A 25,235-nucleotide genomic window follows, 5' to 3' on the forward strand; every position below is an offset into this window, starting at 1 on the left:
CCTCCTGTCCATAGCTGACATGAGATTTATTCCCATGGGATGACTGGTCTAGTAACGAGTTGTAGTTTTAAGGCCAAATGTGTAGTTTCTGCAGCAAGGTATTTTTAAATGAGGCAGGCCTGAGAAAGTGCTAAGAACTGTAATTGTGGTTGACTGAGAAGAAATGACAGAAAGGGGACACTGTGGAATATCTTCTCTTGAGCAGGGTATTTTTTCAGAAATAGCCTGTGTCCTGGGTTTAAGAAGAGCTGTGCACGGTAGAAAAATGGTGCTTTTTGTGTTTGTGTGTGGTTAAGTGGTTTTGATTTTAAATGAACGCGCATGTGGTGTTGTACCCAATACTTTGGAAATGGATTAGCAAAGAAAACAGGATCACTGGAGCTTAAAGCAGATTGACACTTGGATGGCATCCTGATTGGTATCATGTACCTACAGTGATGCATGTAGGTATCCTTAACCCTTCTTGTATATGGTGATTTGGGTGGAGGCAGAAATCTTATCTGACGTGTTACCACAGCTGCTGAATATCAGAGTTACTTTTTAGTGTGTTTTTTAAAATAAAGACTGATCTCTAAAAGACAGTGATCTTGGGTGTAATCAGAGTGATAATTATCTCTTCAGTCTTCATTGAGTCTAAAAGAAACTTATGCCAACAAGTGAGGCCCTGAGCTGTGTGATGTGCATGCAATTTCCCAAGCACAGAGCTCAGTTATACCATTTATGTCGGATCTTCTGGGCTGAAAATGGTATTTGTCTCAGAGTTTGTTATTATCAAAATTGTTTAGAAAATATTTCTTTTTGAAATTTGCTGTTTAGTGTAGAGTCAAGTGATTCAGCATAGTTTGAACATTTCCTCCCTGGAAACATTTTAGGTAAATTTAAACTTCAGTGTGAGCCCATCAGATTAGGGCTCCCTTCATTTTGAACAGGCCTTTCTTTGATTTATAGACACTCACATGCCAGTGATATTTATCCTCTCTCTAATATAAACTGAGGCTGAGCTCCAGAGGACAGGTAGAAATTTCCTACTTCCAGGTTTTCTAGTTATTTCTCTTCCTGATCTGTCATTTTTTGTAGTTTGTTTCCTGTAATACAGATGTGCTCAGTAGGTATGGGAGACTTCAGGGAGAGGTTTGGCTGGCTGCTGGCACATTTGCTGGAAAGAGCAGAATTACAGCTCCACTGCTAGAGGGAGGCTTGTGGTGGTGTCAGCAATGAGGTTTCAAATGCGTGTGTACTCTGTAATTGTGGGATAAAAATGACAAAGAGAGAGGAGGGCCTGCTAATTACTAATAGTAATGTAAGTTACTGTGTGCGCAGAGATCCTAAAAGGTAATTTTCTGTGTGTGTTTTTCCCTTGGAATCTTCCTCTCGAACGCCTTCATCACAAGTGTAAGCCCGGACTTTTGTTCTGAATCCAAACTATCGGTATCACTTAAAAGCAGTTTCATTTTCTAGGTTTGTTGGAGATATAGCTGTTGTTTAAAGTGTGGTTTCTGAGCACAGCTTCTAGCTTCACTGTCTGACAATAATAGGACACAAGGAAAAAAGTAGGGGAAAGTATGTTAAGTGCTCAAATTCAGAGAAGCCTTACAATGCCTTTGAAAGTGAGACTTAACATGTTGCTCTCTCTTAGCTGTTATTTCCCTGATATGTAGAAGGCTACAAATATCACATTCCCCAATGTGTTAATGTGTTTTAAATAAAGTACTGACATGGCTGGCAGCATGTTTCAGCATTTGTCTGATCTCCTCCCTAAATACTGTCTGTCTCAGAAGCACTGTGAGGATAAATTAATATAGTAGAGAGTATCGTAGGTTGCTAAAAAGTGTGGGATTTTGCAGTTACATAGGTAAGTAGATACCTGTATCATATCCTTATAAGACATCTGATAAGGGAATTTGAGGACTTCTTAGTCTGTTTTTCCAAAGAAATGAGGCTTATGCTTCAACTTCCTGTCAGATGTGGTCAAAATACATATAGGAAGTCAGATTTCATTAGCTCTGCTCACAGCATAACTTGTGGGGCATTGAGATTCCAAGCTGAAATATTTCTTATTTTAAATTCATGGATACACTTGTAAAAAATTTGGGATCAGCAGCTGCAAGCACTTAGGATGGCATTAGTAACAAGGAACTGTTCAAGCTTTTTTCTTTGGTAGTTTGTTGGTGTTTTTTTTTTTTTTTTTTTTTTTTTTTTTTTTTTTTTTTTTTTTTTTTTTTTTTTTTTTTTTTTTTTTTTTTTTTTTTTTTTTTTTTTTTTTTTTTTTTTTTTTTTTTTTTTTTAATTGCACTACGTATTTGAATTTCAGAGAGGATTTAACCAGAAGAATGACTCAGATTTTGTCCATTGGTCACTTCCAATAGCAGCTCTATTCTGAAGAGATGATACTTGGAGTGACATCTGGCTCATTTCTATTTCCCCTATAATCCTTTCCATGCTTACTTTTCATGCCATTTTTCTGTGGCTCTGAGACTCCAGATTCACCCCTGCTGCTCAAGGCAGGTCTTGGTCTTGCTTCACCCCACCCACTGACATTGTTTTCCACATTTTGATATGAATTCTGACTTTTCCCTAAAGGCATAGATTTTCTATTTTATAAGTCTGTCCTAAGCTCCATTAACTGTTTCCTTAATGAAGTCTCCTGAACCTAAAAGCTGTTTCACCGTGTACACTTTGGAGAATATTATAAAGTATTTAAGTCAATAATCATCTTTATCTTTCCTTGCCAGATTCTTAAACTGGTCATTGCAGATGATGTGATGTTTTTATGGATACTTTGCCGGGTGTCACAGAGCTAAAGCTAAAACTTGCTAAATCCAATATAAAAAGATGCAGTAATGTTTTTCCTTTTCTTTGCAGTGCAATTTTCCAGAGAACCAGGATGGCTAGAAGGCACGTTAAATGGCAAGAGAGGACTTATTCCACAAAATTATGTTCAGTTTTTATAGCTTTGTGCATTGAACGCCAAGAAGGTGTACATGGTATCCATGGATTTTTGTTCTAGTCACTTGTCTCTACTTCTGTGACTGCTTTTAATCAATGAAGAGCTGGACTATGGATTGAAGATCCTAATCTGTATAAAGACATTGTGTTGCCAAATATGAATTAAAAAAAAAAAAAGATTCTTTGAGGGTTGGAATGAGTGGGGGGCACAAGTAAGGGGGATGGAGGAATAGGTTAATTTTTTAATAAGGTGCTTTTTTCCAATTGCAAAGAGCAGTAGTGGTATATTTGTTTGCAAAATAATTAACATTTTAAGTCAAGTATTTGGTTGATCTGTGACTCAACTTAGTGTCCTGGAGATTATGCCTCAATAACCAGCCTTTTTAACAGAATGTGAGGATGGTGGGGCACTGGTACAGGTTGCCCAGAGAAGCTGTGGATGCCTCATCCCTGATAGTGCTCAGGACCAGGTTGGATGGGGCTCTCAGCAACCTGGTCGAGTGGAAAGTGTCCCTGCCTGTGTGCAGGGGAGTTGGAATTAGATGATCTCTAATGTCCCTTCCCACCTGATCCATTCTATGATACTATGATTATTTGGGTTTGGAAGATACTGTTGGATAAAAAAGGCTATCATGCTGACAATTAAATTATATTTCAAAGTGGAATAGCCAGTATGGAACAGACATCTGTAAGTAAAATAATAGTTACTAAGACATGACATTTTTCAAATGTCTTCAAAGAGCACATTCGTTTATGCTGTGTGTATGATTTCATTTATTTTATAAAGATAAGACACGTGAACTTTTATTACAGGCTCCTATATGTCATGGTTTCTTTACTACTCATAAATATCACTGTAAATGAAATAAAATGTTATTTGCTATTTGACTTGTCATTCCTATGTTGCAGAATATTTTGCTCTGCTTCTGAAAGTTGTGACATGCAATAATTATTGGAGCTGTTTGCAGTCAGCCTCAAGCAGGCTCCAAAATGGATGAGGACCTTTTCTCACTTAAAATAGGCAACTCTGCAATTTTCAAGCCAAAAGGAAAAGAGAATCCCTGGCTTTTGCATCCTGAAGGTGTCCTGCATTTTATCTGTTATCTGTCTGTCTAGCTGGTCACTGACCTTGCCTTTCTTCCTTCCCCGTGATTGTCAGTTGTAAGGTCTTATTCATGTTCCAAGATATTGGAATCCTCAATAGCTGCCTCAGAATTTGTAGAATTGAGTAGTGAGAGTGGTATTTTGTGTTTAAAAAAGAAAAAGAAAAAAAAAGTTACATGCAATTTATCACTAATCCCTGTATTTTTCTCTCCTTTAAGTAAGATGCTCTGGGAGGCAGTGGAGAGGATGCAGGAAAATATGACAGTATGACATATAATACAGGCTAAATTATTTGTTAAAGTGAACTCTGTGAATTTTGAGTCATTTACTGCAGATATCCTTACCTTGCAAGTTTTTCTAACAAATGTGATTAGTAAACCGGTTAGTGGTTAAAGCTGCTTTAAGGTTGGAATGGCTTACCCCCCGCCTCCGAAGATTTAACTCCACACCATTATTTCATTCCTTTGCCCAGACTACACAGACCATTGGAGTGAACACAAATCATGTCCAGATGGAGCAATGGTGGGCCAAGCCAGTAGAGCTCTCCAGCACTAACCCTCATTGCCTGGGGCAGTTTCATTTGTTGTATTCTCCTGGTACTGGAGCGGTGACTCTCTGCCATACAGCTTTTAGGCAGTTCTTGTCTTGGCACAGTGGCTAAGGGACCCAAGCACTGAAGATGACTTTTGGACTTTTTTGAAGGAGATAAAGTTCCTTAATTTGCTCCTTGACTAAGTATTAAGGAAATAATTGCACCAATAATTTCTGAGCAACAGATTGAAGGTTTCCCTGCTCATATTTGTTCATGTGGCAAAGCACTGTTCTGGCTGGGTATCATGTTGCCTGGGCCTGCAGCTTTATCAACTCATTTGTGGTCTTAGGTTCATTCAGGAAGCAGGATGGTGTTTGTGTGCCAAACTCAGTTTTCATGGCTACCAGTTGGTGGAAAATGCTGAAAAAAGAGGGGGAATGTAAACCCTTGGTATTGGCCTCACAGGTGTGGCAGCAAGGTATGCTGGCTAGTCAGATAGTGAAGCTCTGATAACATGACACTGACAAGTTTTGGAAGCTTCCACTAATTTTGTTGTTGTTTTAAACCTGCAGTGCACGTTTGATCTTGTTCCAGCTTCTGTCTTCCAAAGTTCTCAGTATTTCTCAGCTCTAGCTCTGTGTTTGGTTGTTTGTTTGGTGTTGTTTTTTCCTTTTAACTGAGGTGGTTTAAAAAGGCAGATATACAGACAAGGAATACAAGACTTAGTGCCTATTCCATTCAGTCCTGTGACCCTATTTCACCTTTAGGGGAGATGTTTTGAGACTCCTGTTGCTCTTGGGGTCATGCAGAGCCCAAACAAGGAGAAAACTTTTCTACTGAGAAATGATACAGCTGAGCAGAGGTAATACTAACCCAAACTTTCTCACGTCCTAGCTGTTGTCTGAAGGCAGTGGTGTGAGCTGAGCCAGATCAGATCTGGCTTTCAGGCTAACCACACTGCCTGTTAGGAATATAGTTGTGGGAACTGCTACCCACCATATGGGTTTCCACATCAGCCCAGCTATACTAAGGCTGAGTACAGACTTGTTCAGCTCAGCAACCCATTCTTCATCCTCACTGCTGAACTGTGCTGCCAACGATGCCTCGTACTGACTGCTTGGAAGTAGAGATTCAAAGAAGATGCTAAAAATTAAAAACAATGTTAAGAAATCCAGGCCCCTTTCCCATCCTTTGAGATTGCTTGCTTTCCTGAAGCTGGCCTTAGGACATGCCTCTTGTCTGTCTTTTCCGTGGCTTGGTAAACTTGGGAGGAGCAGAGTAACACACTTGAGGTAGGAAGCACAGGGAGTCCGTTGTGGAGAAAGCCGGTTGAAGATTTCTTCTCTTTTGGCCTGGCAGCAGGAGTGATCATTCTCCATGGGTCTGGCCTAACTCCATCCTCTCACAGCTCCCCTGTCACAGCTATTGGCACAGGTTCAGCTTAATCCTCAGGTTGGGATGCCCCTCCCTTCCTATGTGCTGGTTACTCTGCACAGGGGCACGGACTTGTCAGTTTGCAAAAGCCGAGACTGCTGGTAGTGAACACGTGACACGGGCTGGAAATTAGAGAGTGTGAATTAGGAAAAACCCCAAACCACTCAAACCCAAGGAAACAAAAGTGCTTTTTATGCAAAATGACACTGGCCTTGCCATCACTGTGGGGCCTGAGACTGAATCCCCCCAGCCTGGGGAATTAAGGTTGAATGTGTGTTTGCTGAATAATTAATGGAAAAGATGAGACTCCTGACTAGCTGGGATCAGCAGAAATTTATACTCTGTGTTGGTCACTAGACAGTGCTCAGCCCTGTGCCTTGGCCAGGCAGCATTTTCACTCTGCTGGGTGAAAAGCCCCGGGGTTCTCAGGCTGCTGAATGTTGTTAAGTGCTGTCCCAGCTGATATTCATGGCAGGTTTCCTTCTGATGCCATCTTTCATCAGAAATGAAAGAAAAATCTCATTAGCTGATTTATGTGCCCTGTAATGAAAATAAGTGTTCCAGCTATGCTGCTTGCAGCTTTTGCTAGCTGAGCCTCTGTAGAAGAGACTCGGGCAGGAACTTGCCTTCCTCAATGCTCTGTTCCTTGTTCTCTTAACCCATTTTAACATTCTTACCTGGTTTGTGATTTTTAAGAAAAAGTTGGTGACAGAGGGCTTATATAGGTTGTAAGTGCGTGCACCAGTGCTAAACTGGGTTTCACTTAAAGTCTTCACTGGAGTTTCACCTTTTAAGCTGAATGTGCCTTGGACGTTGTTTTCTATGTCAGAGTCCAACTGTGCCCTCATCTGTCCTTGCAGTAGCCACAGGTAAGCTCCAGAAACTTCATCCTATCAACATCTACAATTAAAGTAAGAGCACTTTAAAAACCTTATGACACGGCACATTTTACCTAGCAAAATCTATGACATGAAAGGACATTTTTTTCCACTCCGTTCTACCTTTGAAATATTGTGCTCATGATAAACTCCCAGTCTCTGTAGACACCTGAAAGAAAGCAGTGTCCCAGCATGGGGTCAGATTACAAGTTTGGTTATGCTTTTAAGTAGCAATAGCGTGGTCTTATTTCTAGAACAGCATATGACAGATACATCTGCTTGTAAACATATGGGAAACTTTTCTTAACTCTGCTGATCCTCTACTATTCTTTCCTTCTGACAATTCAGCAAACAGAAAGCAGGTGCAAGGATTTTTTGGCAATAAAAAGTTTATGTAACTTGTTATTAAAAGAACAAAACACAATTAAATGGTGGTCTTACAGTGCAGACCTGGCTTTGTGCAGAACTTAGTGGTGAATTTCTGAGACAGACAGTGCACAGAGCAAACCAGGACAGTGGGAGTTTTATTTCCCCTTCTAACTAACTGTCTTACTGTAGTTACAACTAGAAAAGGCCTGACCCTCAGAAGGCGGTTTGAGTAGTCACAGGGGAGACCTTGCATATATAAAATAGGGAATACCTCTTTCCATGAGAGAAATTCTAAGTTCGGGCAAGGAGTAGAGCAGCCCACAGGATAATGGGAACTGGAAGCCAGACTGGTCTGGCTGCTGAAGGTTGCTGGGTTTGTTTGTTTTAGTGGGATGTAGCTTGTGCCCATAACAGTGCCAGCACATCACTTGTCAAGAACAGTTACCCAGGTTAAGTGAACCACATTCCTCACCCTTGGGCATTCCTTATTTCACAGTGTGAAAGTGAAGCCATCGGACGTGCTGCATTATCCAAAGTAACAGAGCCTGAGGAAACTTAAGTCTCTACATGGATGAAGAGAGATGTTATATTGCATTTTAGGTTGCCTTATGCTGAAGTGTCCAAGGCTGGGTTGGATGGGGCTCTGAGCAACCTGGTCCAGTGGAAGGTGTCCCTGCCCATGGCTGGCAGGGTTGGAACTAGATGGTTTTTTAAGGTCCCTTCCAACCCAAACCATTCTATGGTTCTGTATTGTTTCTAGATGAGCAGAAGCTTGTCTCTAAGGATAGCAATGCACCAGCACCTATCTGAGATTAAAATGCAAGAAATACTTGCAATCAAACCAGTTTAATTCATGTATATTTGTACAATTTGTATAAAAAAAAGAAAAATAGGTACTTGCAGACATTAACATAAAGACCAAACAATATTTTCTATTTATTTAAAAAGCTTTAAACATACAGAAGCAAACCCCTAATTATAAATGCATCATTATGCATAGATTTTACTGTTTACACCATACTGCTGGCTGCTTTTATTTTTCATCCAGGAATCTATTTAAACTCCAAGAATTCTTAAACATTCCTCTGAGCTTCCTGGCCTCAGAACTGCTGTCTGTCTTATCAAGTCATTGACCTCCAGCTGAAAACATTGCTCTAAAAAAAGTCAAATCTTTAATAAACAATTAAAAGTGCATTAACTGTAGAACTGTTTAATTTCATAAATGTTTAAACAAGTCAGTGAAAAACACCACCCTGTGAATTAGCTTTTTGCATTATTGATTGCAAAGTATCTTTTTAATAAGATTTTGATATTGCAAACTTTAGTATTTTCTATTTTTTTTTCCTGTGCAACTGCTCAAGTTGCACGATGTGTAGTATTCCTGAAATACCCACTGCAGTACATTAACACTATTTTACATTTTAACTGTGTATACAATGCTCTTGCTGCATATCCCTGTTCCTTCTTACAACAAAATAATTTAGCTCAATGAACAAAAGCCCACCTCTAAAAGCTGTTATAGTTTGTCTTGTATTTTGCAGGAGACAAATGCCTATTTCATTCTAAACAAATTCAAAAGAACGTAACTAACTTCCCGGTAGCTAAAAACTAGGGTTGGTTTTTGTTTTTGTTTTTTTTTCCTGTACACAGGTTTAGATAAAAAAAGTGATGGCTATTCTGCTTAAGTGTTCTTGATAAGAGAATACTGCCTCTTACAACATCTATATCCAATTGTATCTATTACTTCAATGATCTCTAGCAAAAAATAATAATCAATGAATGGTTTCATAAACAACAGGTGATTAAAGTAAAGGATTTATTATAATCTGCTTACAGTTGTTTGCAAAGACAGACATACGTTTTTGCATAAAGATATAAATTGCTTTTTAAAACTAATTTAGTGTGTTTAATTATATGAAGTTTCTGTGAATTATGAATTGTACCAAACCAAGATTAAAAGTAATAAGGTACAAAAATAGGAGAAAACAGACAACAATTTGGACTGGGACAGGCATTTAACAGTGAAGTGTAGAATATGGCTTTGCTATTTTAGTCAAGCAAAGTTACTCTGAGACAGAAAAGGAGGCAGTAACTTTGTTAATATAAAAAGCTGCTGCAGACTGTATTCACCCAGAACCTGGCTTTGAAATTTCCTAGTTTAGACTTTTTTTAAAAAAAAAAGTAAATTAAAAGATGGATGTATGACTGTGTCTTTACTGTAAACAACCAGTCTGCATGCTGTATATCTTATGTTGGAAGTTTGGCTTTCATATTGCTGTGCAGGTCAGTATTTAAAGATCTGCCTATGAATTAGACTTCCAAAATGCAAATAATATATGTATGTATATATTTATATATAAAAAACCTCTCTGAATACAGTCTTTACAGGTTACCCATTGCATAAGGCAGGTGTCATTTAAAAAGACAAGTAGCGCTGACTGTCTTCAGTGCACCAAAGTGCACCTCAAAATTTGGGTTCAGAAAGGGTGTAGAATTCTTAATTCGACCACCATTTACAAGAAATGCTACATTCCGACCGGCCAAGGGACACACTAGGGCTCAAAAATACCAGTGGCACCCAGAGAGAACACTACAGATTAGGACTCTGAAAACTATTCTATTTAAACATGAGCATATGGTAGCAACAGTTGTGCCTCAGAAAAGTTCACCTGTCCTCTATTCTACTCCAAAATTTTGTATTCGCTTATAAATTGTGACATAGTGAAAATCACCTCAAAAATTCTCTTCTTTGCAGTCTTATTCTAGAGAAAACATTTTTGAGACAAAATCAAACCAACTGAGTTGAACTTGTAGTGTGAACATTTGTCTTCTCAGATGTATTCTGATTATTACAAAAGTGCTTAGAAAAGTACATGCTTTTTAGTTTATCACTAAAAATTCTACTCAGCTAATCTGCCCATCAGTACCTTACCACCCCTCTCACCAGTACAAATGTCTTCGATATACTTACTGTAATGATCTGCATGTTCCCTTCATCATAATCGCCCTCCCCTCTCTGAAATAATAATCTGACCTTTTAAGATGTTTCATATATCCAGTATTCAAAGGAAAAAAAAAAAACAAACAACAAAAAAACCAAACAATCTGGGAAACCTTAGTAAAAAAAAAAGAAAAATCATTCAACGGGTTGCTCACTCTCGTTCCCCTGAGAGAGAAAGGGAATAGAGGGCAAGAACTCACTAGATCATTAAGCTGGCAAAAGCTTTGGAGAGAGACCGTAATTTGTCTTGTTAAATGAAACCTTCGTAAAGTGGCAAACACAACATAGTGTAGTTTCCTACGGATTTATGAAGCAGAATCTCTAAGATGTGCTCAAGTCACATACGCTTGCAAGAGAGACAAAAAGGGAGGAAAATATAGAGGAAAATAGAAAGGCTTAAAACACAAATGAAAAGGTTAAGCGTGGTTATTTACAACAGATACTGTAGGATGGTAAATTAGATATGATGCTAAAAAAGGCACAGCTTTCCCTTTCTTAAATACACTGTAAACGGTTCATTATGCATGCAGAACATTTCACTTTACAAAAAAATTACCTTGTTTGTTTAGACAAAGATAGTACTTAAATAGTCTCCAGCAAAATAGAGTTCTTTCAAAAATACTTTCCCGTTCATCCTATTAACCATTAAAGATTTTTTGTCTCATTTACAAAAGTTCCTTACACCTTATTTCAGGTCCTTCACAATTTATACATACAGCAATGTACAGTACAGCAAAAGACTGCAAAAAATTATTTGTAAAGCCAGCACAATAGATACTATAAATTGATACCAGGGCATTTGTTTTTCACATCTTATCCTTTTTTAATTAAATAGTAAATGGACACTTAACACAGTGTATATCATCTATGATGGGATAACATGGAATAACAAATGCCACAGGTGGGGATAACAGAGTATTCCACACCAAATGTTCTGTTATTACTTTACACGTTAGGGTTTGTGTGTGTGTATATATGTGTATATATATAGTTTTTGTTTGTTTTTTTTTTTACAAGAAAAGAATATTAATGCCCCATATTGACTTTACGTTTTATGTGCAAACCAAGGGTAAGCTTTAAAAAGTTCTCATTAGTTCTCGAACCCTTTTAAAACAAGCAAACAATACCAGAAACTACATGGCATATTTAAAACTCCATCTGTTAAAATATCAAAATCAAAGAGTTATTGACTAGATATGGCTTTTCATCCAGAGGAACAGGAACATTTTCTAAGTGTTTTAGGGTTATGGGGTTATTTCCAAACATCTAGGTCTTGCCAAATCCGAGTCAACTTCTTTCCATTCCCCAAACCCTTCATATGATTTTAGACTATTCAGAGACTGCTGAACAAGTGTAAATAGCATGTTTAAAATATGGTTTCTTGGGTCCTTCATGGGTGTGGAATAACACAGGGAAACTTAAGGCAAAGTTCTTCCATTTAAGACATTTTCTATCACTTCCTGTGAAAGTACAGGGGCTTGGCATTCCCAGATTCCACCTTTGGTAGCTGGTCACTGATGATTTCCACCAGCATGGCTGGAAACTCTACTTTCAGTGCCTGAGACTCTCGGAAGGTGTAGAAGCAGAATTCCAATAAGTCACTAACAAGCTGAAATAGAGAAAGAAACACTTTTTAGGAAAAACACACAGATTTTTGCATGCAAACAGCAGCTTATTGATAATTGATTATTACCAAGGAATGGCATCTTACTTTGAGTTGGCAGTCCATTTGTAGGGTTATAAAGCAAACAAAAGAACTCCAATGTCAAAGGGCTACTTAACTCATTAAAAATCAGTGAACTAGGGAAAAACCAAGATACCACAGATTTGATTTTTCAGCCTAACTGCACTTTTCATTTCACTAATAGCAACTGGCCAGCATGAAAACTATAGGCACTCACTATCTATGAAGAGAAAGCCTTCTGCCCAGAGGGAAAAGATCAGTCGTAAACTATTGTATCCCTAGATTTCAGGGGGACACACACTCATTAAATCAGATTATTTGCTTAACTTCAGTGCCTTCTCCAGGGCCTGCAACCTACAACTGCCAGAGCAGCTGATGTTTTCAGCTCAACAACACGAGCGCTGTGTCACATGGTGGCATTTCAGGTTTTACAGCATCTCAGTGTACATGTTTTTTTTGTGGTTGTGATCTAAATGCACCTCCTAGAGCCTTACAGTACTCTGGACTCATTGCAATCTTTAAAAAAACCACAAGTCAGTCAAGAGGCAGAGGCACGTCGGCTTCTGAGGCACTCGTGAAAGAAGTGCGTCCAGATTTCAGCGTATGAACTTCCACAGCAGTTCAGCAAATCACTGTGTTGTGTGATTAAAGAAAAGCTAGAGTCTCTGCTGTTTAAAAATTCAAAAGTTAAGCACAGCTTAATTTTGGTGCCTTATGCCCTTGGAAAGACTTAAACCACTTCTGCTTGTGTAGTTTATCAAACACATGTTTGTCATTTCAATTCTTAACATGTGGATTTCCACTCTGCTGTAAAGCCCCTGTTAAAGATAGAGCAAATAAAAGTGGCCTTCTGGAAGGCAGAAAAGGAAATAAATAAAAAACTATGGACAGCAACACTACTATCCTGTAGCTCCAAACCTTACAGCTTATTTTCAGGACTTTCACAGCTGTTCTCACAAACATGTAAGCAATTTATGAACATCACAGAGAAGTGCTGAGATCACTCAAACACATGACTTTCTGCTATAGAGCACTACGTGAGTCTGTTGGCTGTGGCTGAGTTCGTTCCCGATTATCTGGCATGTCATGAAGCAATGCTAATTAATTAAACAGATGCATGCCTAAATAAGTAGCACAGACATAATCTGGTTTTCAAGGGAAAAAAATGCTGATGTTCAAAGGTTTACTTTACCCATCAGGAGGAAGTTGTTACTGTATCCAGTAACTGCATGCCAAAAATATTCCAAACAACACAAAACCAAATGAAAGGAAACTCTTTTGGTGTAATCACTGCTCAGGCATCAAATACCAGCACCTAAGCAAAGTAAGCTTTGCATCCCAACATAGCCTTGACAATGACCTGGTGAATGTGCTGCTTTTCCTAAACTTGTTGAGGTCATCTCTGTCCCACTGCCAGCCATCCTCACTGTGCTAATGGCTCACCTTCTGTGCAGTACAAGCTAATTCCTGCCTCCTCACACTCGTGTGAAGCCTCTGAATGCAACAGGACAGGTATTACAGGAAAGCCTAAGTAGAAATTACTAATTCTGACTTCTTTGCAAGCTGTCAGTAGAATCCAGTAGATATGTGTGTCTGGTGAATATGCAGACAAGGGGAAATGAAGAATAATAACATTAATGAAGGAAGCATAATCTATTCAATAAACAAATGAGTGAGCAGTCCAGTGGGTGAAAACCAGGATTGCAATCATGGATATGATCACAGCATAGCACATTATGAGTCCCACCGCAGAGGAAAAAGGTCAAGTTTACACAACAATTTCCAAGAAAACACCAAAACCCCTCCTATCATGTAACACTTGGGTTTGAGGCCTCAAAGATAATATATTTTCTATACTTACTGAGTCTGCTAAAACATTTGATCTTTTCTTTCTTAAGCTAAATTAGCAGCTTTAACATACTTTACAATAATCATCCACTTAAAGAAAATGGGAGTACTAAGAAGCATGTGTGTCACCAGGAACACAGGGCTGCAGTCAGGATCTTTTTAACTTCAGCCTTAAAAGCTGCATGGCTTTTGGGGCTGGGGAAGCATTATTTTAAAATAAAGAGGAATGAATGTGGGAGAATTGAAGGCCAACTTAGAAATACTAAAACGTAAACACTAAGACAAGGTCAGACAGAGAAACCTGTGAGGCTGAGAACTGTGCCACAGGCAGTGCTCTTTACTGCAGGTGTGCTCTCATACATTTTCAAAGGTACCCTCCCTCCCTACCAGCCCAGCAGCCTTGGCATGAAGATGCGCTAAAGGGAGGAAAAATTCAGGTTCCACAGGCAACACTAATTTTGAAATTTAAGTCCCTGCTTCTGCATCCCAAGCAACATCTGCCTGAACAGGTAAATAATTTAGCTAGTCTTTTGCTTTAAAAGAGAAATTCCCTCTTCAGTAAGGAAATGAAAACCTTTGTTTTCTCTTGGAACACACAAGCTCTGACAGTGCAGTGACAGTGACTGATGCACCACAGGTTACAAGCAAGGTAATGCAAGCTATCTAGCACCTTTAAATGTGGCTTATGAATTTCCTAGATCAAATATACTTCTGGTTGTTCTTTAAAGGCTTGTAAAAGCCCTGTGCTCTGAGAACTCCATACTACACTTCACCTGATCACTTCTACTCTCTACTTCTGGTAGTTTATACCAAAAATGCTGACACATCCTCCAGTCCAACAGCACAAAAGGCAACTCTAATTAAGCAGTGAGAATGAAAGCACCACTGTTTTCACAAGCGGTGAAAGCAGTGACTAGAAACATATTTGCTTTTACAGTCTCAATTATTTCAGGTGCTGAAGCACACTTCGGAAGAGCTACAGCTTAGCAGAGCGCAGGCAGTGCACTTAAGGCCACAACTAAAACAATTCCTGTTTCCCTGGGATTCAACCAGGATGCTATTCATACTGCTTTAGTAGGGAGGTGTTCAACTCTCTTTGGAGAGGGCAATAAAACATGGCTCAGTACCTTCTGACAGCACTCCAAGCCTCCCTCTACAGACGGGGGAATCAGGGCAGTGCTCAGGTGCTGCCTGCCCCTGGTTGGCAGTGCTGGGCTCCCAGAATGGAGACTGCAGCCTCTCTGGGTGGGAAAATACCACTAAATAAATTAGCATGAGCTGGGTTGTGGGGATGGAGAAACACAGGTCAGAACAATTGCATCCATGTCACCCAGACTGCTGCAAGACGTGACAACTCTTCTGCCAGCAAGCAAATCAGCAGCTCGCTATAACCCTTCACCACTTCAGTGATTAATTATGAAGCTTTCTCTCATCACTACCCTGCAGAGAGTGTGCTGCACTTAAACATTTTCAAGGCTACAGCAGTCTTAGTAATTCTGAAATTTTTACTTAATCAATCTTTGCATTTGTATGCTGTATTAAGCACCTCTGAGAAATAGGAGTATTAATCAAACATAATTTTCTGTTATTAGGGTGGGGTTTCCATAAAATGGACTTTTTCACCCATACTGTTCTCCATAATTAAAAAAAATGAATCCTTTAATGAAGTCTCTGAAGTTAATACAGTTACAGTGACCTTTGAGAACTTGCAGAATTTTTACAGCAAAAAGAAGTTATTTTAGTTGGGAAATCTCACCATGCCTCTGCATTTCCAGAATTGGTTAGCACCACTGGATTTGCAAGGCTGCACATTTCTGTGCTTAGTTTTCTGACTTAAAATTCCCTCAGAATCTCTGAGTGAGGTATGAAAGCCCACAGTCAATTCTCTACCAGGAGCATCTTTGTGATTAAGCCTACTGAGACTGCAATTAAGACAGCGGTAGGGTAACAACACAATGCTGAGTAATTTCTTCCTATTATTAGCTACAGCTATTACTGTCAGAAACCTCAGTGTTCTCCTTTATATATATATTTTAAAAAAACACTCCCAAACCTTTCTTTTTTCCCTTTCAGGAAGAGGTCTTTGGCCGCCCAGCTCTTTGCTCACCCAACAAAGAGCCCTCGGTGAGTTTGGGACTATTGTAACTTCCTGTTCTTTGCCCTCTGTGCAGTAGATACAAAGCTCCTTCTTCAACAACCAGTAAGTAAGGTTAAAGAAAACCACTGCCAACCAGGTCTTGATTATTCCATTATCACTATATTCCTTTTTGCTCCTAGTCCTATGAAATTCCCATGATGTAAATAAATTATTACTCTGAGGACTCATGAAGAAAAGTTATTCCCCCCTAGGATGGCTCCCAGGCTGATTCTCAGAGATAACTATGTCCTTTGCTGCCCACAGTGGCTGATTCCTGGGTGCCTATGAAATCTTTAACCCAAGAGTAAACCCTTGCACAAACACAGGGAATACAAGGTAAGAACAAGGGATGAAGCTTCTGATCACACCTATGCAGTGTTTTTACCTCATGCTAGCAAGGAGTAAAAGGTGGATAAAATGCATATGGATTAGGGACTAACAGTTTCTACCAGAGGAAGTGTGAACCCTAGTTCTGCCTGGACAACTGCATTTCTCTGAGTGAGGAACTGCACTCATTTCTTCGAGTTCTCTTCATAAACATGTGCACACTGAAACCACAGCACTTGACACAAGGTAACCTGAGTTGAACTCATTTTGTATGCCTGGAGGATGCATGCAAACCCAGAGCATCATACACGAGTGAAGCATCCTCAGCCCTTGGCCAAGGCACATTTTGAGCCAAGTCTCCCTTGCTCTTCTATCAACAGTAGCAGGGTTCTGCCCTTCTCCCACAAACACCTATTAACATGAAGGAAAAGGGATCCAACCATCACAAACAGAGCAAAAAGCCTCTCAGAGTAGCTTCTGTCTACATTAGGGAGCTGGGAATCAATTTCTCCCTTAACAGATGCACAGTAGCTGCTGCAACGCACACCTCGCACACTCCTACATTGCCGCTGCTCTGGTAGGAGCCACACTGGGAGTAGGGACTGGATCTATCCCTCTGAATAAACAGAGAAAATGCTTACCCTGAGAATTCAGGCATTAGGACTAAAACAAGGCTCCAAATAGCTCATCATCTGTGGGACACAACTTCAGCAAATCAGTAGCAGAAGTGCACCCAAAGGTGTTGGTGACAGCTGAGGGGCTCATCTGCAGCTTCCTATCTGCAGGATTAGGCACCTGCAGAGACACATTTGCATCCAGCACAGCATGCCTTGCAAACCTGCCCCTCGAGGATCCATGCCCTTCTTCCCACTGTCAGCTTTTTCAGGGAGTGAAATCCTGGCGCTCTCAGCCTATGGAAAGATCTACCTCAGCTATAAAGTATTCCCTTCAGGAACCATAAAAAATTAATTATTCAGCAGCATGAGCCTTAAAGAATTTATTTTCGTTTGGCAGAAAATGTCAACAAGTGAATGACAGCGCAGGGTGCTGCCTTGCCAAGACAAGGGGAAGGTTCACATTAGGGTTTAATGTCACGGCATCGAAACAAAAGCCCTCTTCACTCAAAGTCTGTTTAGTATCAGCCAGATTGAAACCAAATTCAGCTTTTGTTCTGCAAACTGCCTAACCATGCACTATGGTCTCTATACGAAATGAGGCTTGCCATGCAAGATACAACCCTCCCTGCCAAAGCCAACAGGAGATGCCGAGGAGGATCCAAATGAAGTTTCTGATACCATGTGCAGTACATCTGTTTCTAATGTTCCTGCATGCCGTTCGTCTGATCCCATAAGGCAGTTCACCTACATCCAAGTGCTGCATATGCATCTCTCCCCAAAATGCCCATGGCCGTTCACAGGCACAAGACCGAAACCTTTATGTTCTGGGTAGAAGAGGGGGGTTGTCCTGCCTACGCTGCGGTTCTTTAACACATAAGGCTACTTTAGGAAATGATGCCCATGAGCCAGCCACAGTGGTAAGAAATACAATCCCAACAAGAACGAAACACGGCATCACTAAGTCATTAAGGTTGGAAGAGACCTCAAAGATCATCAAGTCCAACCATTAACCCAGCACTGCAAGGTCCACCACCAAACCATGTCCGTCAGTGCCACATCTGCGTGTTTTCTGAACACTTCCAGGGATGGTATGTTGACTGCCTTGCTGCCCTCAGTGCTCCCAGAAGCTACTCATGCTGGGGTCCATCCGCACAATAGCAAGGAAATGGCAACACCCTCCTCTCCATCACCTCGTGCCGAGGAAGGGCACCCTGTGCAACCGGACAGATGCTGTCAGCCCGTGCCTGCTGTATCAGCACCCACTGCTTCCACACTGCATCGTGCAAATAAAGAGCATTTCGGTGCAGGGCAGCAGTGACACAGATGCCAGGGCAGCCTGCAGGCCGGCTCCTAAGGGTGAGTGCAGGTGTGCACACACACATGCGCTAAGCCCTGTTCATCTTGTCTGCTCGGGATGGGTTTCCATCTCTTATTTTCCAGTTGCACTTTTGATGCTTTGAGGCTTTATGGATCATTAAATAAAGTTGCTGATGTTTTAAAATACTTAAGTGCCTACCTGGCCTTCTTGAAAATCTCTGTTTTTCCTCAGCTTGGCACTTTTCTACCTGCACATATGTTCACTGCGTGGATGAGTGATTTAGTATACCGAGCAATGTAAAACCATCTTGTTTGGGTTTCTTTTTCTTCCTCATATTATATAAGCCAAGCATGCTGTTATTTCCATGCACTTTGTTTCACATAGTCCTCAGAAAGACTACTTAAAAATGAGGTCGATGAAAGCAAGTGTGAAGGTGCAAAGGAGAAGGTTTTTTTATTGTTTGTTGCTACACTCAGGTAAAGCAAATTCCACGAGTGATGAGAAGCTGCCCTGCTCTGATGGAAAAGCTGGATGCAGCAGGAGGGTTGAGCACACGTGAATTCTGCACCAGTCGGTCCCTTCAGGCTTGCCCTGCAAATGCCAGTGCTGTGGCCACAGCAGCATGCAAACATGGGGCCCTCAGCTCCAGCGAGATTGCTCAGCACCAAATATATACTGATCCTCTAAAATTATAATGGAGTAAGTTAAAAATACATAGGTGACAGCTGAAAACACTGTACTAAGGAACTGAGCAGAATTTGCATTTACATTGTCTGAACGGAGAAATTCTGCACTAACAGGCAATGGGGAGAGAATAATAATTCTCACTTCTCATTAATATTATTGCTACTCTAAATTTATTCTGATAGATTTCAAAACTGAGAAAGCAAAAAATCAGTTTTAAAGAGAAAAAATAAACAAGTGCCTTTGTTGAACAAGTCTCCAGCATCGCCTATGAAAGGAAGCACTGTTGTGCAGACAACCAGCCTTTTTAACAGAGAATGCTGACAATGGGACTTTCTTTAAAAAGTCCTTTGAAACAAAGTGCTCTATTAAAACAAAAGTAATGTAAAAATAGCTTAATTAAAAATTAAATAAAATGCAGTAGCAGTCTGCTTCCTCTGGTTAGTTCAGCTCCCAATGGTTAATGCTGTGTTTTGGAAAATGTCTGTAGGACATGGTAGCGTTCTCAGTAAGCGCGAGCCTGTCATCCAGTCACCTTAACCGCACAAACACACCCACTGCAATAACAAATCACAGATATTGCCTATCCTGAAGAGGATTAGAAAGCTCCATAAATGCAGGGGTTTGTTATGCTGCCTCCAGGTTCAGATGTGAATTCTTGCAAATGATTTTATCACCGACCCCTTTTCTTTCCACTAACACACTACAACTTCCTTTGCTGGCACCGAGCAAGTGAAACCTGATCTCTGAAGAATGAGCTATTACTGCAGTACTAATAATACTCTCCCTGCCTCCCACTAAGATTTGCAATGTTTTAATGAACAACAGAACAATATTTGAAAAATAATTCCATATGTACATTCTGTAAACAGACCTCAGGCTCTTATACTGATTTGACCTGAAGTGCACTGTACTGTACCGTCTCCACAAAATGAAATTTAAGTCAAGTACAAAGAAGTACATTTATAAGCAGTAGGTTATTCATGCAGTAGGTTTTTCATGCAGGAAAGTTCCTTCCCTGCCCACTCAGGATGGAGTAGGACAGTTTTCTCCTTTGCTGCAGTTTACCAGTTTTTACTGGGAGGTGATCACCGTGCTACTGGGCTACAGCCTCTGTTCACAGAAGCCCTCCTCTCGTGTATCCAACACAACTAAAGGTCACACTCACTGGCCTCAGGAGTCTCTTTGTCACTTGCTGCACCATGGCAGAGCTTCAGAGAGGATACGTGCTAGCCCTGCTGGCCCAGGCAATGGGCTGGTCCCCGGGGCACTCTCAGGGGGTACTGGGAAAACCCCTCAGCCTGGGGAGACCATTAACACCTGGGTCCTCAGTGGGGACTGCACCCCTGCTGCTGCTCAAAGCACCTGGAAAGGTAAATCTTTGCCCTTACCATTATACTGGCTAGAACCAGGTTGCTCCCTACTAAACAGCTCAACATTATGGATACTCCTTCTGAAATCGCGAGCTGGTTCCATGCATCTGCCATTGACCCTCAGAGTCACTCTGGGCAGAAGCATCAACAGCCAGGGTGCTTTGAGACTAAAACTTTCATTTCCCATGTCATTCCCCACATCTCACATCTGGCACATGTCAAACAAGCACCTCACACTGGAATGAGGTAGAGCAGAATAGAAATAAACTAACAAGGAATCTTATACTTGAAAAACTTAAATAAAGCTTCCAATACCCAAGATGACTTCAAGATCTTAATACACCTTTTCAAGTCATCATTATTACAATCCCAGCTGTAAAAGATGACTAAATTAAATCAACATTTATTAGCATATCAGGCATATTAGATGCGTGACACTAATCCGGCACCTTTCCCTGGGAAGCGACTCATGGATACTCCATGTGGCACACTCACGCTGTGTCCAACAGGATCACAGCTCACAACACCTCTCCTGCTGCAGAGCCTGTGGCCCCATGGACAGCTCTGACCTTATGTGAATCACTGGAAGAACACATCACCATTTAACTTAGGAGAAGGCGTCAGGACCCAGCCCTTAATGACTGATATTTTCTTATTTTATTTGGCACTTGCCCTTAAATTCATCTAACAACTTCTCTCAGATGTTCCTTTAAAAAGAATTTCACTTTTTTCTCCCTTATCAGTTAACACAATTCAAGACTACTGGTTTACCTTAACGGAGAGATTTTTTGCTTAATTTTTCTGCACTCCCTGAGGAGTTATACTTACATCATGCATGGAGTCAAGAAGTTTAGTCAGTTGGTAGAATCTCTGCCAGCTTTGCCCAGAGTTACTTGGACATTTAGTTACCATCTTCTTTAGTTCTTTAATGTAATTTGCCCTCATTTCTTCAAATGCAGCTTGACTTTTGAGACCATCCTTGGGAACTGTCATTGAAAAGACAGTCTTAAATTAATATTAACTGCATTGCTTATTCTTTTGATGTGCATACTTAAACAGTTACACCAGTTAATGGATGAAGGAATTAAATCTTCAAGCAAAGTCCATAATTTTACAGACACTGGTAAGGGAGCAACAACATCATACAGATTTTCAAGTGATTCAAGCATCCTCTCCAGATGTGTGATTGCAGAAGCTGTGGCAGAGGACAAGATAACATCTCAGAAATATGACACATGCTAACCTCATGTCTGAACTGTTTTTAATACAATCCAACCACATAAAAAAAGGCAGATGGATCAAGGGTATTTTTTTTAAAGTTGAAGACGTGATTTATCATTCTTGAACGATTCCCCACACTTGGCAGAGGAGGAGAAAGTACAGAACTACAGCTGTTATCTGCAGAAATGCTAGACCAAGTGACACATTTTTAAGCCATCATGTAAGATCTAAAATTTCTTTGAATGTTAGCAAGCATCTGTGTACCACCTAGAACAAACAGAGCCATTATTCAGCACAGAACAGAAGACTGTTTTCCAAACAGGAATCCTGACCCAGTGTTTGACCACGACATAGTGGTAGCAAGCATTGGTAGTGTCCTATTAAAGCTTCCATCTGGCAGAGGGAAATGGAATTAGGATCACGGAATCATCATTTCACAGATGGGTTAAAAGAGTTTTCTGGTAGTTTTTACTGCAACTGATATCAGCAAGGCTAATTATAAAAGCAAATACACCGTTTCTTTACAGGCTGCAAATATTGTTGCACTCCGGCAGGTTCTGCCCCAAACAGAAATGGCTTATTAGGATCAGATCTCTATGAAAATGCCGAAAAGATTATTTATAACATTACTCAAAATGTTCTGGTGTTTAGTATCTGAATTGGTTGAACACTGCTTGACCATGGAATGTTTTTTTCTCTGTCTCTCCTAATGGTAGTCCACTGAAAGAAAATAAAATACTACACTGTAACAGGAGTGAGCTTCCTTCCTAAGTAAGCCAGAAAACTCATGTCAGAGTAAGCTAAATGGGAAGTTATCTATTAAAAAAGCAAAGTAAAAAAAAAAAAAAAAGTGATCTTATCTTCCAATTTAGCTTACCCATTTAGCTTAACATCTTGACAGAAATTGTCTTGTTCATTCTTCTTGTTCATCCTTTTTCTTTGAGATCCTGTGAACTGCCCTCTATCCCACTGAAACCACATTATAAGGATGTAACAACCACCCAAATAGCTCCAGAGTTGAAGCTTTAAGAAAAAGCATCAATATCTCCCAGAGCAATTTAGCAATGCAAAACAAGGAGGAGCTGTACCACCACAAGAGCAGCAAGGACTTGAGGCCACCAAGTGCTGGAAGGGGGCACAAGGAAGAATCTTTAGAAAAAGCCCAGGAGATAACACACCATTCTGACTACTTCTTGATAAGTACTATATATTTATATTATGTAATCACAATATAAATACTGTAAATTCATACTAAATGAACACAATATTTAATTTTTAAATTATAGATGCAAACTCAGTCAGCTGATAGATAAAAGAAACTGTCTGGAACAAATCTACAAATTCAGTTCAAGCTGAATACAGAAGCATCCATCAAGATGAGTAAAGCCATCAGGGCATGCTGTGGCCCTTACACAAATCTACATGACCTTTACAGTTCCTTTATTATTTACAGGTCTGTATTCCTACATGCTGCTAAAGACTGTCAGAGCCACTCTTTCTTTGTCTACTACTATGTATTTTACTGTTCTGTCTGAAAATTATTATAACATCACCCCAGCCAGATTATTAAGAATGAAAGAAAGACCACAAATAAAGAGAACTCAAGCAAAACATGAAATTCTGGAGGTTTGCCCAGTGTTTCTGATTTTACTTATTAAATGCAGCAATGCTGTTTGGCAAGCTCCCAAAATCTATGGTCTGTGGAAAGCAAGAAAACAATTGAGTTGTAATGTGTGGTTTCTTCCACATGTAAATGGAGTGAAACTTCCTTGATGTGGTTGTCATGAAAGTTTCAGAATAACTTGTACTCTGCTCATCACATGATTCAATAAAAAAAATTAAATGAAAACAAACCTGGTGTTTTCTGTCATAAGATTGTACCAAGGTGCAGTCATTCAAAAACAGGTTTGCTGCCCTTCACATGACACTTTCTGGGTTTTGTCACTGCCTTCATTTCCATTTCATTCTTCTCTCTCTCTCTCTCTCTCTCTCATAAATATCCTGGTTCTCTCAAAACAAACTATTTTTAGCAGGTTTTCTAGTGACCGTGGTGTGTGTTTCAAAGGGACCCAGCTCACTGATGTTAATTGGCCAGGCTGATCTCGCCTAACAGATTCTTGCAATAACTCATTAGTTTATACTCTCAAGAGGGTAGAATAATAAATACCTAGCCTAAAGACACTTTGCTACATTTTTAGAATGCCTTCAGGTTCTTTTTCTAAAGATTCTCCCCCTTTAAGGGTTGATTAAAAAGTTGCAGAGGCAGATCTCCAATCCAGACACTCTCGCAGGAACATTTTGGGAGCCAACCCCCCTGAGCACATCCATGTAAAGCACTGCTAGTTGCTTCTGGAAAGACCCTGAATGGCAACCTTTAAGAAAGCCCATTTAACCCTCAGGGCAACCCTGGAGTGCATCAACTCCCCATTGTTCCCATTTCAATGGCAGACCATTTCCTCCACTCCTCAGTGGAGTGGAGGTCAAATTCTGTGGGCCAGGGCAGAAAGTGCTCCCCAACCAGCCGTGTCTCTCCCCATCCCAGCGAGCTGGAATAGCTTCAATCAGAGGGAGGGAGACAGTTGGGCCCAAAAGACTTACAGCCCCAGGAGGTTTCTGTTAGCTGATGCAAATCCCCTCCAGCCTGGACAGGAAGTGCAGCTTCGTGACCTCCCTCAAAGGCAGGTACTTTAACCACAGAGCTCCCAGCTGGATGGGATGGGCAAAAGGCACTGCAGGAAGGAAGAAAGTGCCCATCCCAGCACCTCACCAAAAGGGGTGGCCACTCAGCTTTGTTGGATGCTGCAAATCACTTCGTAGGCACCAAATTGTTCCTGCAGCCAACATGCCCATGCCATGGATGAGAACTTAGGAGGCTCCTGGGTGCCTAAATCTGCCACTGCACCTGTCTCCTCTGGCCTCTAGTGGTTTCAGTGATGTGCACTGGCCAGTGCTGCAAAACTCATGCCTCCCACTTGCCATTTGCTTCTTCCCTCATCTTTGGCAGAAAGCGACGGGAGAAGGCAGCGGGATCTCAGAGGGCTCCACTTGCCACCAAACAGAGAGATGCTCTGTGAACATGAACCCCAGCAGCCTCTGGCCCTGGTGTCATGCTGCTAAGAGTTTGTGAGTGAGGGGCAGAGTAAGTGCAGTGGCCCCTTTGATCTCCCGCTGCTCCTCCTCTCCTCCAGCCTCCTACTGCTGGGGGAATTCTTCCCCGGTGAGTTCACTGAAGTGACCTCACGAACACCTGCCCATCAAACTGATGTGTTAGCTCATCATGATGTTACCAAGTGGATCCCAAAAAAAGGGACATGATTCTGCAGAGAAAAGTTTGTTTACAAGTAACTGTCTTTTTCCTCAAGACTGATGGAAAAGTAATGTACTAACTGCCTGTATATTTGTACAGTTGTACTGGGACAGGAGTTTTCCAATATTTTCAGTAAAATAAGACCAAGAGACATGCTAATTATTACATGGTGCTGTAACAAACACCAAAATGTAATTTTGTATCTTAAAACTCCAAGCAGCACGCTCAAGGAAAAAAATAAAGCAGGCACTGTCATTTATTAAACTTTCAGAAGCCTGTAGAAGAGCCTACCATTCTAAAATCACTTGGCATTACAAAATCACCTGCTCTGCAGTACTGGCAATGCACATCTTTCAATCTTGAAGGTAATGTAAAGTCAACTAAACTTTGGTGGCCTTGAACGTTGAGCAGGGATTTTTCCTCAGTCCCCACAGCTGAAGCTCTTCCTTGGCATG

At 40.6% G+C, this 25,235-nt stretch overlaps 2 protein-coding genes across 6 annotated transcripts in view; one reads left to right on the forward strand and one right to left on the reverse strand.

Annotated features, from left to right (window-relative positions):
* LOC114062335 (rho GTPase-activating protein 10-like) overlaps positions 1-3,123 on the forward strand; it is a gene marked incomplete at its 5' end in the record, with an annotated part of 82,083 nt that extends 78,960 nt beyond the window's left edge. Inside the window, one exon of the mRNA XM_027893633.1 lies at positions 2,863-3,123. Coding sequence (XP_027749434.1) covers positions 2,863-2,951 — 89 coding nt within the window. The remainder of the gene's footprint in view (positions 1-2,862) is intronic.
* Positions 3,124-8,093: 4,970 nt separating this feature from the next.
* NR3C2 (nuclear receptor subfamily 3 group C member 2) overlaps positions 8,094-25,235 on the reverse strand; it is a 205,124-nt gene continuing 187,982 nt past the window's right edge. For 4 of the 5 annotated variants that reach the window (XM_027893635.1, XM_027893636.1, XM_027893634.1 and 1 more), the window contains 2 exons: positions 21,081-21,238; positions 8,094-11,873 (listed from right to left, as the gene is read on the reverse strand). In XM_027893635.1, coding sequence (XP_027749436.1) covers positions 11,718-11,873; positions 21,081-21,238 — 314 coding nt within the window. In that variant the 3' untranslated portion in view covers positions 8,094-11,717. The remainder of the gene's footprint in view (positions 11,874-21,080; positions 21,239-25,235) is intronic. The other variant, XM_027893637.1, reaches the window with a different exon arrangement.

The sequence above is a fragment of the Empidonax traillii genome, unplaced genomic scaffold (genome assembly GCF_003031625.1).
Source record: "Empidonax traillii isolate 1590-97213 ecotype Southwest subspecies unplaced genomic scaffold, ASM303162v1 scaffold399:size634673, whole genome shotgun sequence".
Classification (NCBI taxonomy): domain Eukaryota; kingdom Metazoa; phylum Chordata; class Aves; order Passeriformes; family Tyrannidae; genus Empidonax; species Empidonax traillii.